General features: G+C 32.0%; 1 protein-coding gene across 6 annotated transcripts in view; it reads right to left on the reverse strand.

Moving 5' to 3' along the window:
• USP15 (ubiquitin specific peptidase 15) overlaps positions 1–15,713 on the reverse strand; it is a 140,522-nt gene that overhangs the window by 22,626 nt on the left and 102,183 nt on the right. For 3 of the 6 annotated variants that reach the window (XM_036992289.2, XM_036992288.2, XM_036992290.2), the window contains 3 exons: positions 6,797–6,970; positions 5,166–5,324; positions 4,862–5,086 (listed from right to left, as the gene is read on the reverse strand). In XM_036992289.2, coding sequence (XP_036848184.1) covers positions 4,862–5,086; positions 5,166–5,324; positions 6,797–6,970 — 558 coding nt within the window. Of the gene's footprint in view, positions 1–4,861; positions 5,087–5,165; positions 5,325–6,796; positions 6,971–12,957; positions 13,104–15,713 lie in introns of those variants that run through there. The other 3 variants (XM_036992291.2, XM_036992294.2, XR_005054182.2) reach the window with 3 other exon arrangements.

Raw genomic sequence — 15,713 nt, forward strand, 5'->3', positions numbered from 1 at the left:
GAAATATTAAGTAGATGAGCCTGAACTCATGGTTCCTTCCTCACATTCAGTAGGCTCATTGTGCCCAGTTTCCAATTTTGCCATCATCCTGGGTGACAATGTCTATGTGGATGACTTATATTAGCCTCATTGTTCTTTGATTCCTCAGTTCAAAGACCTACACTTGCATCTAACTGTGGTTCACTTCTTGGACCCTGTAATAGTTTGCTCCAGTTCTGATACCTTAAACTCTTTAACAGATTACAGACTAACTGCTACTTACTTTTCCTGGAAACTCATTTCTTTGCAATGTTTGGCTTACATTTAGATCTCTAAGTGCTCTTGCCTCAACTTTCTTCCAGTTTACCATGACTTCCATCCAGACACCACATGAGTCAGCACTTCAACTATTCCAGTGCAAAGCCTTGAACACTTCATTATTCAGTTTTATTATTATTGCCAAACTAGAGAAACTTGCCTAACTTTAGAGACTGGTGTGTCACAAATGCACAGTGCCAATCTCAGGTGATCCTTCAACATTAGACAGAAATTCTGTGTATTCTTTGTTTGCTATTCTCTTATTTCTCTCAATAACGACTTCAAATCTTCACTATTCCTTAGGCTTCTTATTTCATCACTTCTGCCTTCACTAGCAGAATACCTATTTCATCAAAAAAAATACAGAGGCTACAGTATAGGAAAATCCCCAACTTTCTGTCCCCCTACAAACTGGAGTCTAAAATATCCTTTTCTTTGTCTCTTTCAACACAGAATGAGAATCAGGTGTGTCTCTTCCCATTCAAGGCTAACCCTAGCATCTATGTTCTGACCCATCCTCTTCTGCTTCCTCTGGAACCCAAACCCAATGATCTTTTATTTCATTTTATCATGACTCTTACATAAGCACTGGACTATATAGAAGTCTCTTAAAAAAACAAAAAAACAAAAGTCATTGCTTTCCCTGTGATAATTCTCTTCTAGTCATCCCTCTTTATTTTCTGCCTTATAAATAAAGTAACCTTGTTAAAAGCTGACTGGTACCCTGACTATCATAACTTCCTCACTTTCCATTCACTCATCAATCCATTCCTGGCTTTTGTCTTCACCTCTTTATTTAACTTGTTACCAAGGTTGTCAATACTTTCACACAACCTAAACTTTACTAGCCCTTATTTTATTGGCCTCTTTGTAGCATGACTGATGATTGCTCCTCTTCTTTAATATTTTCCTTTCCCTACAACACTACTACTTATTTTATTCTTTGCTGTGGTCACCCCTTTTGAGGCTGTTCTCTAGTGTCTTTTAGAGTTTTATCCTTAGCCCTCTTCCCAGTTCTACATGCTCTCTCTAGACAAAATGACAATATATCCCAATTTGCTGTGGCCAGTCTTGGATTAGCTTGCTGTCCTGGCATAATTAATCATGGCCCCTTTTATTTTTTATAGAGTTCTGGTGTAGATGATCAATTACAGGATCACCCTAGCCTTAGATGACCTTATCCTTCTTAGACATTCACTGCTATCTTCATAAAGCTCACAGCCCAATTTATCTATCAAGCACAGACCTGTCTCCTCTACTCTTGACACTTAAACTCAATGCCTATTGATATCTCTACCTAAATTTTTCTCATGTACCTCAATATGTCCAATATTAAACACAGATTTAGGTCATGTCAGGCAAACATATCCAATACTAAAACAGATTTCTTCTTAAACCTTTATTCTTATATATCCAATTAAAACAAATAGCACCACTATCTCCTGTTTTCCAATCCAATAAACTTGACATTATCTTTGGACACTCAAATATTTTTACTTACTATATTCAACCAGTTCTATCTAACAGCAATCCTGACATTAATCTTAAAAAAGTTCAAGCCCTGTCATTTGTCATCTGATCACTGGTCTTTGTATATTTGGTCTAAGTCTTTCCAATCCAATCTTTGTACTAGCCTTTCTCAGATGTAAATCTGGCCACATAATCTACTTAATAACCTCCAGTGGCTCCCTTAGTCATTAGGATGAAGTCCAGACTTCCTATAATGGCATCAAGATTCTTTGTGATCTGTCTTCTGCCTATCATTATTATCTACTTCTAGTTTCCAGAAGTGGACCATGTCCTCTTTTGCCTTTGGCCTTTTTGTACATGCCACTTTCTTGGTCTACAATGTATTTCCAGCTTTCATGGAAACCTAATTATCCTTCAGGACTCAACACGGGTAAACTGCCAGTTTGGCTATGTTATTCCTTCTGTACTCTCCTACAGCATCCTGTCATAGCACTCTTCATACTGAATGACAAACTTCTTGAGAACAAGGACTAGGAATACCCTAGTATTTCTAGCATCTTGCAGAGTATGACAGCTCAATATGTAATACATGTCCAAAACAATGACTAATAAACTTCTGTGACCTAAATCAACTTTAATGATAGGAATGATCATCAAATATGCGAACTCAGCTAATTTTCCTTTCCTCTCCAATTGGTTAAAGCATAGTGTTAATGAGGTTATCATTTTGTATTTGAGTTGTTACTGTCTCCAAGTGGAAAAAAAAAAGTCCCTATTCTTCTTTGCTCACCATGGCTCTAACCTCCAAAAATTTATATTTTTGGTCACTGAGAAAAGAGGTAAATTAATGAAATTCACATTGCTGGAAATATTTAAATTCAAATTATAGGAGAACATTCAGTACACACCTGATGGGCTAATGTATAACTTGAATGCAATCTGTCTTTCTACACTATAGATTATATTATTGACATGATAGAGTACTGTCTTAAACAAACGTGTTGTAGAGAAATAGAATATCTACATTTTTGTTCCAGTATGTTTTTTATCATTGTTTTATAACTTCTCTTACTCCATTATACTTATGGCATATATTTGTAAAGTTACAAACCAGAGAAGTAAGGGTGTAGTTTAGCACTGCTACAGTTTCTCACCATTGAAATGAATGCTAACAGTCCTATGCTTAAGAACAAGTGATTAAGTGAGCATCTAAAGGATGTGATTTTAGAAATGTGAACATATACTCCCCTGGCCAGAAATAAAAACAGGTCTTTATTGGTCCTGCTCATGGAGAAGGGCAAGTACCATGATGCTGTTGCTCTCTATAATATTCTCTGGATGAAATACTGACATGAGGTTACCAGGTTCAGTGAGTTCATGAAGGAAATGTAAAAAGCAGCAGCAAAGAAATGGGTGAAACTTGCAGAATTGAGCCCATGACTAGTCTCTATTAGTCTTTAATTATTTTAACTGAAAAGACTGTATTTTTTTTTTTTCTGAGAGGGCATCTCTCATATTTATTGATCAAATGGTTGTTAACAACAATAAAATTCTGTATAGGGGACTCAATGCTCAATGCACAATCATTAATCCACCCCAAGCCTAATTCTCGTCAGTCTCCAATCTTCTGAAGCATACGAACAAGTTCTTATATGCTGAACAAATTCTTACATAGTGAATGAGTTCTTACATGGTGAACAGTACAAGGGCAGTGAAAAGACTGTATTTTTATGAATACTTAATATATTATATCCTATTGATAGTAAGCCCAAACACTGTCATTAAATAAATGGTTAGGATCATAATTTTGTTCAAAGCATACCTTTCACATAGATTTTATGAATATTACTGTGGACTGAATGGTGTCTCCTCAAAATTCCTCTGTTAAAGCCCTCACCAGCAATGTGATAGTATTCAGAGATGAGGCCTTTGGGAGGTTCAGATGAGATCATAAACATAGGGCCCTAGCGATGGGTAGTGTCTCAGAAAATAAATTTCTGTTTTTTAACCTGCTTAGTCTATCATATTTGGTTATGCAGCTCAAGAAGGCTAATACAGCTATTGTGCTTTAACAAATTGTACTATCTGGCTAGGACCCTAAGCTAAGGATCTTCAAAAACAATCTTCTATAGCAGAACCATGTCTGCTTTGGTTACCCAACAGAGTTTTACACTCAGTAGGTGAACCCTACATATTTGAATGAGTAAAATTTTTTGAACACTTTTGCATTAGTATCTACAAGTAATAAGGGTTGGAAATAAAAAAAAATTTATGAAGTCCTTATCTTCAAAGAACTCAAGGTCTATGGGAGAAAACATCGAAATAAATCAAATGTCATAATACAATTTTATAAATGCTATAACAGAACTTAGGGAAAGAGAGTAGAAGTGTCAGAAAATGATTAACTGATCAATAAAGGAAGCAAAATATGGTGCTTTCCTCCACAAAATGTAAAATAATCCAATTAACAACAGCAGGCAATGGAATCAGGCAGATAACTGATATTAAGGCCTAGCACAGGGCTCTGAGAGTAAGCAGTATTTGACACTCCAAACTGTAAAAAGGTTAGAACATTACTGAAGCAAGTATTTCCAGTCTAAATAAGTTTCTATTTCTCTTTTAAGTACTTCAGATGCTTAGATAGTGCAGGTATTTAAAATATACCGTTATCTTACCATACTATGAGTCCAAATGTATAGTAAATATTAGTTCTACTTCCCAGAGCCATTAGGAAAAGCAGTTATAATTAATACTAAATAAATGATTTATATTAAAGTTGGAAAATAGGAAAAATAATACCATGTTATTACTCTTTGTAAGCTAATACTCATCCCAACCTTGCAAAATCAAACCACCTCTCATTTTCTTTGATAAGAAAAAGGCTTTAAGACTTGTTTTTACATGACAAATGAGTTTGTACATCCCTTATCCTTTCAAGATTCTAAAATTAGTTGCATAACTTCCAAAGTATTTAGCTTATAAAATCTCTTACACACAAAAAAACTTGTTATTATTGAATTGCACTTGAGGCATAAGTACTCAACCACAACCTTTTGTGAAAATAACAAATACAAAGAAAATAAGCATTGCTTACCTGCATAGGTTTGGTAAGTGGGTCCATTCTAACTAAATAAACTTCCAAGGTTCGTTCTTTTTTCATGGGCAATGGAAGTGTCAAGTAACAAAAAGGATCAAATGTTACTGAAATCTTAGCACATTCAGGACAAACTAGAGTTGATTTGAAAAGGCCATGAAATATATCTACTATGATAGAATCATTTCTTTTTAAATGGTTTTCCCAGGCTTCTTCAGCAACCACCTTTAAAGAAAAGAGACACATATTAGACAAAGATATATTATTATTATAACAATGGTGATAATAATATTGTTAAATTTACCTTGTCTGGCCTTCCATCAGCATCTTTTAATTGTATATATGGTTTTTTCCTAATTCTATTCAAATCTTCATGTAGTCCATCTAATAGGAAAGCTAATAGTTCTTGACAGTCCTGCTGCTGGTATCCAGAGAACTGAGGTGCAAAGCGTCCTACCTGTGTCTGTAAGAAAAACAAAACTATAAAATCCTATCTAGGGACCAGATCATTTTTTAAAAAATACATAGTTGATTCTCATTATTCATGGATTCCATACTTGTGAATCATCTACTTGCTAAAATTTATTTGTAACCCCTAAGCCAACATATGGCATTTCTCCAGTCATTTGCAGATATAATGATTACATATAGATTAAATAATATAATTATATATCTAAAAGTATTTTTAAGTGCTAACTAATTTGTAAAATAGAAAAGAAATTTTGACCTGAAGAAACAACATGAGAAAATATGGTAAAGTTTTGTACAAACGAATAGGAAACACAAGGTTATTAAAATTCAATAACATTTCTGGGTCACTTCAAAAAATTATAAGGCTCTCATTAGTTTCTGAGTATAAAAAGTATGAATCTTACAGAGGTAACAGGAATATCTGTATTCATATATAATATTCCTAGTCTTTGCAGTACTAAGTATATTTTGATGAGAGTAATAAGAAATGTGAAAGATAAAAATATCAAGAGCCCAATTACATATAATTTTAAAAGAGAATATCTAGCAAAATGAAATTAACTGGAATCACTGTTAAGGATTGAGAAATAGTTCGTCTGAGCTAGCCTGTCCAAAATTTAGAAATGTAAAGAAGATAAAAGGCAGGAATGCTTTTGATTTGTTTGTTTTTTTAAAGAACTAGCCTATAGTTAATAAAATGTTGCCTAGAAGATGTCCTTTATGAGTGTCATTTAAGTTGTTTATATAAAAGTGGCTGAAAATTGCTTATTCTCCTTACAAGTTTAAAATTTCTCATAAATCTCATTTATATACTTAGGGAAACATTTTTAACAATAGAAAGCTAAATTTTAGCTTAATTCTTATTTGAATGACAACTATTTGAGATTTAATGATTCTAATATGTAATCATTTCAACAAACAAGAATAAACTTAAAAGTTTAAGGATTATTATATTGAATAGGTAATTAATATTTACTGCTTGTTTTACTAATGACTAATTTACTACTAATTAGTATTACTACTACTAGTTTCATTTTAATAATTTTCAAACTTACAATGATTAAAAGTAAGTTGAGTTCTTAGAGCTCAATAACATGCCCAAATTTAGTCTTTTAATTTATATAAAAACTTATGTAGGTTTCTCAGAGATGTACTACATTCTAAAATATCTGTAAATTCTCATTGGTATCTTCCTATAGTTTTTACCATGCCACTGTTCTTCAACCTTTGTTTTCTCTCCCATCCCAGTCTTTTTAGGCATTTTTAAAATAATCACTTCTTCTGATCCCATCACAAAAATTTAATACTATGGATATACTGTGTATCTATTTATATGTTGTGTCCCTTTGGAAGGCCACAAACCATTGTAATAGCTATGATTTTTTGTCTTTTCCCCAAATATCCAATTTTTATTTTCTTGGGGGGTGATATAAGCCGCATTGAAAATCTATTTATTATACTAACCTTAAAGGCTCTTGGTGTGACATAGCTAAATTTTCCAGACCACATTTGCTTGATTAACTCAGCATAAGATTTAGCTATTTCACCTCTCATTCCTAAGGGATTGTCGAAATTCAGTTCTTCTTGATACTTATCATTGAGGAAATATTCAGTAAGTGGAGGTGTATTGCTCAAACACTGCAAAGAATAAAATACGTCTTTAAGTAAAAGTAACCACCATTGTAAGTATGTTCAAATGAAGAAACTAATTTGTCATAATATATAGAGAAAAATTTAAACGATGGCCTCTAATACTAATAACTGGTCAAATAAACACTCAAACGATGCATTCAACTATTCATTTCCCAAATTGCAAAGCAATTACTGGTAATAAATGAAAATGCTAATATTTGTTGCTGCAAAATCTGCATTAATTTTAACCACAGCAAACTACCTGTTAAGTGGGAGAGAAGCTCAGAGTTTTCTTTGCTTCTTCTACTTGATTGATAGAAATTATGGTTTGTCTACTCATCCCAGGCACCTGCAAATTAGCCTGAGTAGGTAAAAACTGAGATAGACTGCAAGCAAGAAATTAACTTTAAAGAGGTATTTACTGCTTCCATTGTCATTTACTTATCATAAAAGAGCAGTCTTTAAATTTTCCATATGGTCAACCATTTTTAGAAGGGACGGTACAGATTAGCTAAACCTGAGAAAACTATTTTTGTTATGTGAACTCTGGCTAAGTGTGGTCTTCTTTCAGCTCTTTAATATCAGAACAATACAATTTTCCTTTATAGCAAGATTAAAACTAAGAATAAATCAATTCTCCAAGGCTTTTTGATTCTGAATGAAATAATTCAGGATTTAAAATAAAATTGATGGTGGAAGTACAGTTTTTCCATATCATTTTATCTCAGAATGCAATAATTTTAAATTGCTAATCTCATATAATCTGACTTCATCATGAACCCAATATTACTTTATCAGTTAGATGTCTACAGTCATTAAGTAGAATCTGTAATGACTGACAGAGAGATATGGTTACGTGGTAACTTTTTTTTGCTGCAGGAAGATATTTGTCTTGGAGTGAATTGGCGAAGTGCTTTAAGTGAAGCTAGTTTCTTGCATGTAAAGTAGTAAAAACCCTCTCTTATGAGGATTCAGATTTATATTAATGGAAATCAAAGTTTTTCAAAGCTTGTTTATCCCTTACTTGGATTAAGTCAAATAGTCTTGGTCGCTATGAAAGTTTTAGTCTGCTGGCTTTGCACCACTAACTTGAATGCTATAAACGATGGGTCTATACCAGGCACAGTTTGGCTAAAATTGCAAAATTAAATATGTTCAATTCTTTGAAATAAAGTTTGTTCTATTTTGTTGTTTTAATTATAAATCAATTTATGTTTACTCAAGTAACCAAAACATATGTCTTGGAATTTTATATATAAGAAAATAATACTGTCTAAATTGGTAGTCTGGCCCCTACCTCAAGGCAAAAGAGAGAACTATTTATAGTATCATGGTATTTGTTACTGTATAATTCTTAGGCAATGAAAACAATACAAACAGTTAATAATGTTTGGGATGTGCTGCATATACTTCAAAGTCATTACATGCCATTTTAGGCAGTACAAATTTTTAGGTAAGAGGAAGACAGAGGTAGTCTACAGTGTAGGAAGCAATCAGGGAAAGGATACTTTTCTACCTTTTTTCTTAACTCCTTTTATACCTCATCCTTTCATAATCTAACACACCTTCTGAGTTTCATTTTCTCTTTCCCTTTTATATTATATATTCTTTTAATTATAAACTCAGCACTGGAGGTAGGGCCAGGCAACCCAGAATACACCATGGCTACACAGGGCATAAATGCCATCACTTAGTAGGTATCATCTGATTTAGTACAAACAGGATCAACATTAAGTTGTAATGCAAAGGTGAGGTCAGACAGAATTCCCAACAATGATCAATTAATTTTCAAATTCTTACATTTGATCAGCTTAGAGTTATTAAGAATAAAATATTCTACTACTGTCTGTAACACAATTATACAAATAACCTAATTTACGGTTTTACCAAACACCTCAAAGAATGAAGTTGTGCAAACATGAGTAATTCTTGAAGTTATTTACACGTATCTTTATCTTGCAAAGACCTTATAAACAGAAATGAAAAATTTTTAGCTTTCCAATAGCATCCAGAGTGATCTTTCTAAAATTTTTATCTAATTATGTCACTTCCTTGCTATTAATTCTTTTATAGCAATTTTGGATTAAAATATCAAATCTTTATACAAAGTTCTGTCTTTTGCCCACCTGTACAGCCTCATCCCTTGCCAATACATTTTCTCCCATTCCATCTTAGCCTTATTTGATGACTTGTGATTCCTTGACCTCTATGCATTCTCTTATTCTGTGTCTACATTACTCCACTTACAGGAAATATGTTTTTCCTTTGACTTACTAACTTCAACTAAACCATCAAGATTCAGGTATCCTTCCTGGGAAAACTTCCTAGGTTCCTTTATGGTGTTCCCTCCTGTATGTTTCCATATTGCTTTGTGCTCACTTTTATTATAGCACTTATTTTTAATTAAAAAAATTAATTTTTAGTTTGTCTTACCAAATGAAATGAGACCTCCATGAAAGCAAGAATCATATAATCTTTATATTTATATATCTCCAGCACTAAGTACCATGTTACCTGGTACTTTATATGTATACAATAAATGTATGCTTGTTAAAAATACTTCTGCTTATATTTACTAATGAATTTATCCTCTTGATTTTTTACTATTTTCTTTCAATGTTTGGCACAAACAACTACTCAAGCTTTTGTTGAATGAAATATTACTGAGGCAAAAATATATTTGCTTAATGAGTAATCTCAAAAGTTTCTTCAAGTACTTCTACCTGAATACCAAACCAAAAGGATAGCACCTATTAAAAGCTTTCCCTTGCCTTCTGTTTGACTTTCACTACCTGCTCTGTAATGGGTCTCTGGATTTTTTTCAGAAGTCCTTGACACAGAGACCAATACTTATTTTCATAGTGACACATGCCAGTTTGAAGCTGATTATAATTCAATGTGAACACACTAAACAACAACAAAACACAGTCTTAATGATAAGTAACTGTATTACTGTCAAGATATCATAACCAATATATTTTAAGATAATATATTTAAATTTAAATTTATATTTAAATTTAAACCACTCAGTCCTAAATGATCCCAAAAAGCATTCTCTTTGTTGAATATGTTTGAAGAAACTCAGAAGCTACATTTTTCTAAAAATTTGTACAAACACATAAATACAGACATTTAAATTTAATGCACAGATCCTAATAGTTAAAAATTCAAGCTAGTATCAAACTTTCCTTCCTCATCTTGAAAATACCATTACTTTTCTCCCTCACCTTGAAAATAATATTATTCTAAAAGTCACTCTATTCTTGAAATAATATAAAGACCAGTTAAAATATTGAAAGTTCTCATAACTTTTGATACAAATCCAGGGCATAACTGGAATAGAGGCTAAACAACTAAAATATTTCTATGTCCAAGGTGATATCAGTATTCACTGCCATCATTCTAGTACAAGAAAGAAGCCAGTTTCTTAAAGTTGGTCATAATGCAGTTTGATCTGTAATTTATGCAACTCGTTATTCAATCTTTTTAACATGAGGCTATCTTAGAAACATGAATTATTTTGACAATTACTAGAAAACTAGATACTTGGACTGGTTGTCATTAAATACAATGTTTTAATTAATATATAACAATTTGTATTAGTTCAATAATAAAAATCATGACCAGTTCTGAAGCACTTCTTTTGAAGATTCTTCTACTATGAAAAATATCACTTTCTTATTTGATTGGGACCATCCCCAAACAATTCCTTTCCTAAGACATAAACATATTAATGTTACACATATAGAGATATAGGAAATTTCCTTTTTAACCTGCAAGATATTTTACTGAATGATATAATATGGACTAGAAATCATACAACCTGCACTGTGCCTTTATGGATATAGCTCTTACTTCAAGGCTGTTAAAATGTAAAACAGAATGAAACGCGCTCTTCCTTAACATAGTTTTTCTCAGCAAAAAGTGAATAAATCTGAATCTATCCTAAAAACAAAAGGGATTATATAAATAGTGTTAGTATGTTACATATGTGGCTATTTATGAGTTTTGTGACACTATCACTCACATTCCATTTTGAGCTTCACCTCTGTTAATTAATTTGATCTGAACTGTCAAACATTGACTAATGTCAACACTTGATATGCAAGGAGAACTAGCTCTTAGAGTTTATCACCAAAAACTTGAGGTCCAAATATAAGGTAATGTGACTATGATCATAAAACACGTATCTTAAAGCCACATTTTATTTATATCATAATTGTGCCTAGAGTTGGTTCTAAAATTGGGAAGCAATCTGTCAATATCATGTTAAAATTAAAACAATAATCAGACTGAAGAAAGATACTGTACCAGAAGTTTCAATTCTTAATGCAAAGGAGAAAAAGTAAAAAACATCAATGAAGAGGCAAATGCACCTGTTACAGAGACTAAATATTTCTATATTTAAATATATTACATATACTAGTATATGTATTTCTAGTTAATAGGGTGTAAAATTGACAATAGCATTTGAAGATCTAAGGATTAAAAACTTAAATTTCACATTTAGCATATGGTAGACTCTTGTATTAATTCATTTAGCCTTCATGATAAATCGAGCAGTTGGCTAACTGGAAGGTTGAAGATACAAGCTAGTATGAAAAGCTGTTGATCTGTGAGGAATAATGAGAATGGTTGGTGTATGTGAAAGCCAAGCATTCTATGAACAGATGTGCCTGCTAAGCATCTGTTCCTCAAAGTGGCTTTGTGGTTCTTTACTTGTGATTATATATGCATTTAAAGTGGAAATTTCAAGTAATGAGTACTATTGAATGTGAATTTGAATTAGGAGTCTTAAAGCATATTCCTTGCTTTAATGTATTAAGATTGAGTCTTAGCATATATTCCTCCCATTCTTAGAACATTCTTCCTCTGTAAGAAATTCCTACTTATTCTTTATCCTCATCTCATCATCTCTTACACATGTTTTATCTTCCTCAGCACCTCAAGTCAGTACTAGTGTTTCTTCCTCTGGGCTAACTCTATACCTCGAACTCACTTACACTGCACTTATCTTGAGAGCAGAGTCCATGTCTTAATCACCTTTGTACCTCAGGATCTAGTACAAAGCCTAGTACATTAAAGGTATACTGAATAAATGAAAATTTATATAGTAGAAAGATTAGAAGCAGTCCTTAGAACAGTGGGAAAATGCTAGACTCAAGAGATCTGAATTATACCGTTATATTACTGTAACCTATCTAAAAATTTTCAAGTTGAAAAGTCCAAATAATGCTTAATGAGGCTTTCCTAATGAAGGAAAACAACTGCTGTGAATGTCCCAGTAACTAGCTATCAAGATAAGCCCAAATAATTAAAAGATATGTGAAGGAAAAATATTTGGAAATATATTTTTATGAAGACTCTTGTCCCCCAATCTTCAACCTCAAAGCAGACATAGAAATTCTAAAGAGAAGTCTTCAAAATAATCAAATGCCCTATCTAGTGGACATTTTGCTATATGGTTTCATATATATAGACCTTTAACCACTGCCACCATGAGGAACTATTTTTAAAAAGAATGAATATACTGTTCAACTACTTTAGAAAGTATTAATTCTCTATGAAAAACTGTCTAGTTATAAATTTCTATCCTTAACCCAACACCTTAAAATTGGAATATTAAGTGATGTTTTTCTTTCATTATTTACTTTCTTGCAAAGACTGCAATGCTTTGCATATAACTTTTCCTTATATACAAATGCACAAATTCTATTACTCTTACATTACTTTCAAATAGTTCTTCGATTAAATATGTTCTGATTAGTAACACTGGTGTTTCTAGAGTTCTTCGAAAAAAATATGTGACTTATAATGTAGGAGTCTCAATTTTGTATCAGTATAAACTTCTACATTTTTTATAAACTGATGAAGTGAAATAAGAGTTCTATTATATATAACCAAATCTCAAGTCTGTAATCAACATATTTTAGGAAATGAATAATTAATAGCCATCCCAATAACTTGTAATGAATCTGGAATTTCCCCAGTACCTGGAAAATAGCCAAAGTAATCCCCTTCAAAAAGAGAAAGTTGTCTTTTGTAATGCTGAATATGAACCACTCCCTTTCTGTTCAGGTGCTCCAGAAGCCCAATTTTCATGTGATCATGTATGCTCACTATTTTAGTAAACCGGTAACTAGAACAGGAAAGAAAACAAACTTAATTTTTGATTACCTAAAGCCTTTGAGTGCGTTAACTCATTTTGTAACTGATCAAAATGTAAGGCTACTCACAACCCTTTAAAAAAGTAGCTACACCTTGAAACTGACCAACACTAAAAATGAAAGCCCAATCTAAAATGAGGAAACCATTTTATTTTCTTATGAGTTAAAAAAGAAAATCTAAAGTAATCCATGGTTAAAGTAATCTTAGAATACCCCTGAATTTGGGGTGTTTTTTTTTTTGGATTTTAAGATTAGATGGATAAATCATTTTCAGATTGGCCATGTTATTGTTTTTCAATGTCATGACAATAGTATCACTATTCTAAAAAGGTACTGTATAATTTCAAAGCATTCCTTCATACTGGCTCTCAGTCTGTAATAAAATAGTAAATGAGACAGGAACTGTGATGCAGACTTTTACAATGAAGAACTACAAATATAAGCCCAGCCCTTCATCAAATAAATTTAAAAATGAGATATTTTAAGATACCTGATGTTTTATTTTTCATTGTTTTTTTCCTAGGAAAGGCAAATATCACTGGATATCAGAGATCAACTTTGAAGTTTCTCCAAATACAACTATAGCTCTATTTTGTTTTATATTTCCATTCTCCATTCAAACTTTCTTTAAAGAACAAATTTAGGTAAGTAAACTATAAGTAGATATAACTTTCCTTTTATTTAGTTTTAAAAAACCTTTACTTAACTATGGATTTTGCCCCTCTCCCAACTAGTCAGTGGAGAAAGAACTGGCATATAAAATCTACTTAAAATACTGGAATTTCACAGAAAGTAGTTTTAAAGGCAACATTTTTGAATTGGAGAAGGATGCTGTTCTAATATTTTAATGTATATAATCATCTGGTCACTACTATGCTTAAGACATGAATAAAATTAAACTCATTAGGGTCCCTGCTGTCACACTTTTTTTCAAATGCTATGGAATTTCTTCATACACTACTTAAATTCAATGAAGAACTATTATGAAAGCTCTGAGAGGTATGAACACTAACAAGAAATATTGTTATCTTGCATAGAAATGCTAATGATTTTTCCTCTCTCATCAATAGGATAAAAGAGAATTTCAAGGTTGTCAGAAAGACTGCCATTACTTGCAATACGTAAATCCTGAACGAGAGATGTCAGTTTTAAAAAAGACATGATTATGGAAACATCATTGGTTTTCATATTAAGAGCTAAACACAGAAATTGGATAGAAGGCCCACTTTATGCAATAGAGATAAATCTGAAAAATGTGATACTGAGTACACCAACAAAGCTGTACGTTTCAGGTGGGTATATTCAAATGAGATCTTAAAACTCCTAGACTGTTACAGCAATTAATCTAATTTTTTTAGATAGGCCATTTAATGAGTAATTTTAGACAGTCACTTTACGGGAAGTATGCTAAAGCCAAATGTTTCTAATAACATTAATAGACACCAGTGTAAATTATTTTAAAGAACTAAAGCTTATGAATTCAATTTTGATGTTTAGTATTTTATTTCCTACCACATTAATAATGTAAAACTGGCTCATAATGACACAAATACCAGTGTTTTAGGCAAGCCGGATAGTTGAAGGACTTAAGAAAAGAAAAAAGTGTTCTTTATAATTTTGTGTATGTTCAGTCTCGTGCACATAATCAATAAAGAAACATTTTTGAATAAATGAGTATTAATAATTGTGTGATTTGTTGATCTTTTTAGTTCTGCAAATGCACACAGGAAGGAGCATCAGAAATTTTTAAGAAGTTTAACTGATTTTTAAATTCTTTAAGAAAAACCGCCAAGTCATATAAGTCACTGAGCACATAACTATGGTTTCTAATTTTTCAATCAAAAGAAACTTTAAAATCATTTAAGTAATCACTCAGCAAATATCCATTAAGAAGAGTAGTTCATTATTTCAATAACCTTTACAAGTATAGAAATAATGTTCTAAAGGGAGTTTTTCACATCATTTACTATGAAATAATTTAAGAAACTATTTGCCTGATTAGCAGAGGTATGTTCTGCCAAGATGATTAACATGGCAGCCCAACAACCTAAGAGCTGTCTGTCATATTGGTTACACTGGTGGAACATAAGCTGTAGTATTTTTTGGACTTTATATGTATTTGTATATCTTGGATCCTTCAAGTTCAAGAAGTAAATACATATAATGTGCTGTATAATTCTTTTTTAAGTTATGGTGCTCTTCTGGAGTTTAGATAGCTCTAGAAATACCACTAATCTGGTACAGGTCAAATTCTAATCATTTCTAGTAAATTTTCTAATACACTGTTTCACAAACCATCTGTGTGGAAGAATTTTATTTTTAATTTCCAAATCATCACAGACTGATACTTTTGTAAAATACAATAAAAATGAGCTTCTAGAACATGAAATAAAAAACAACATACAAAAACAAAGTCCCATTTTTTAATTATCAGATTTGATATAAAATTACCCTGTCAAACTGCTAGCAAAGTTTTGGATCACTTATGCTTAATTTCTATACTTATTTTATTGTTGGCTAGCACACTCCCATCCACAGACACACCAAGAAACACTGTTCTAATGCACTCAATATCTAGCATT

The sequence above is a fragment of the Manis javanica genome, chromosome 10 (assembly GCF_040802235.1).
Source record: "Manis javanica isolate MJ-LG chromosome 10, MJ_LKY, whole genome shotgun sequence".
Classification (NCBI taxonomy): Eukaryota; Metazoa; Chordata; class Mammalia; order Pholidota; family Manidae; genus Manis; species Manis javanica.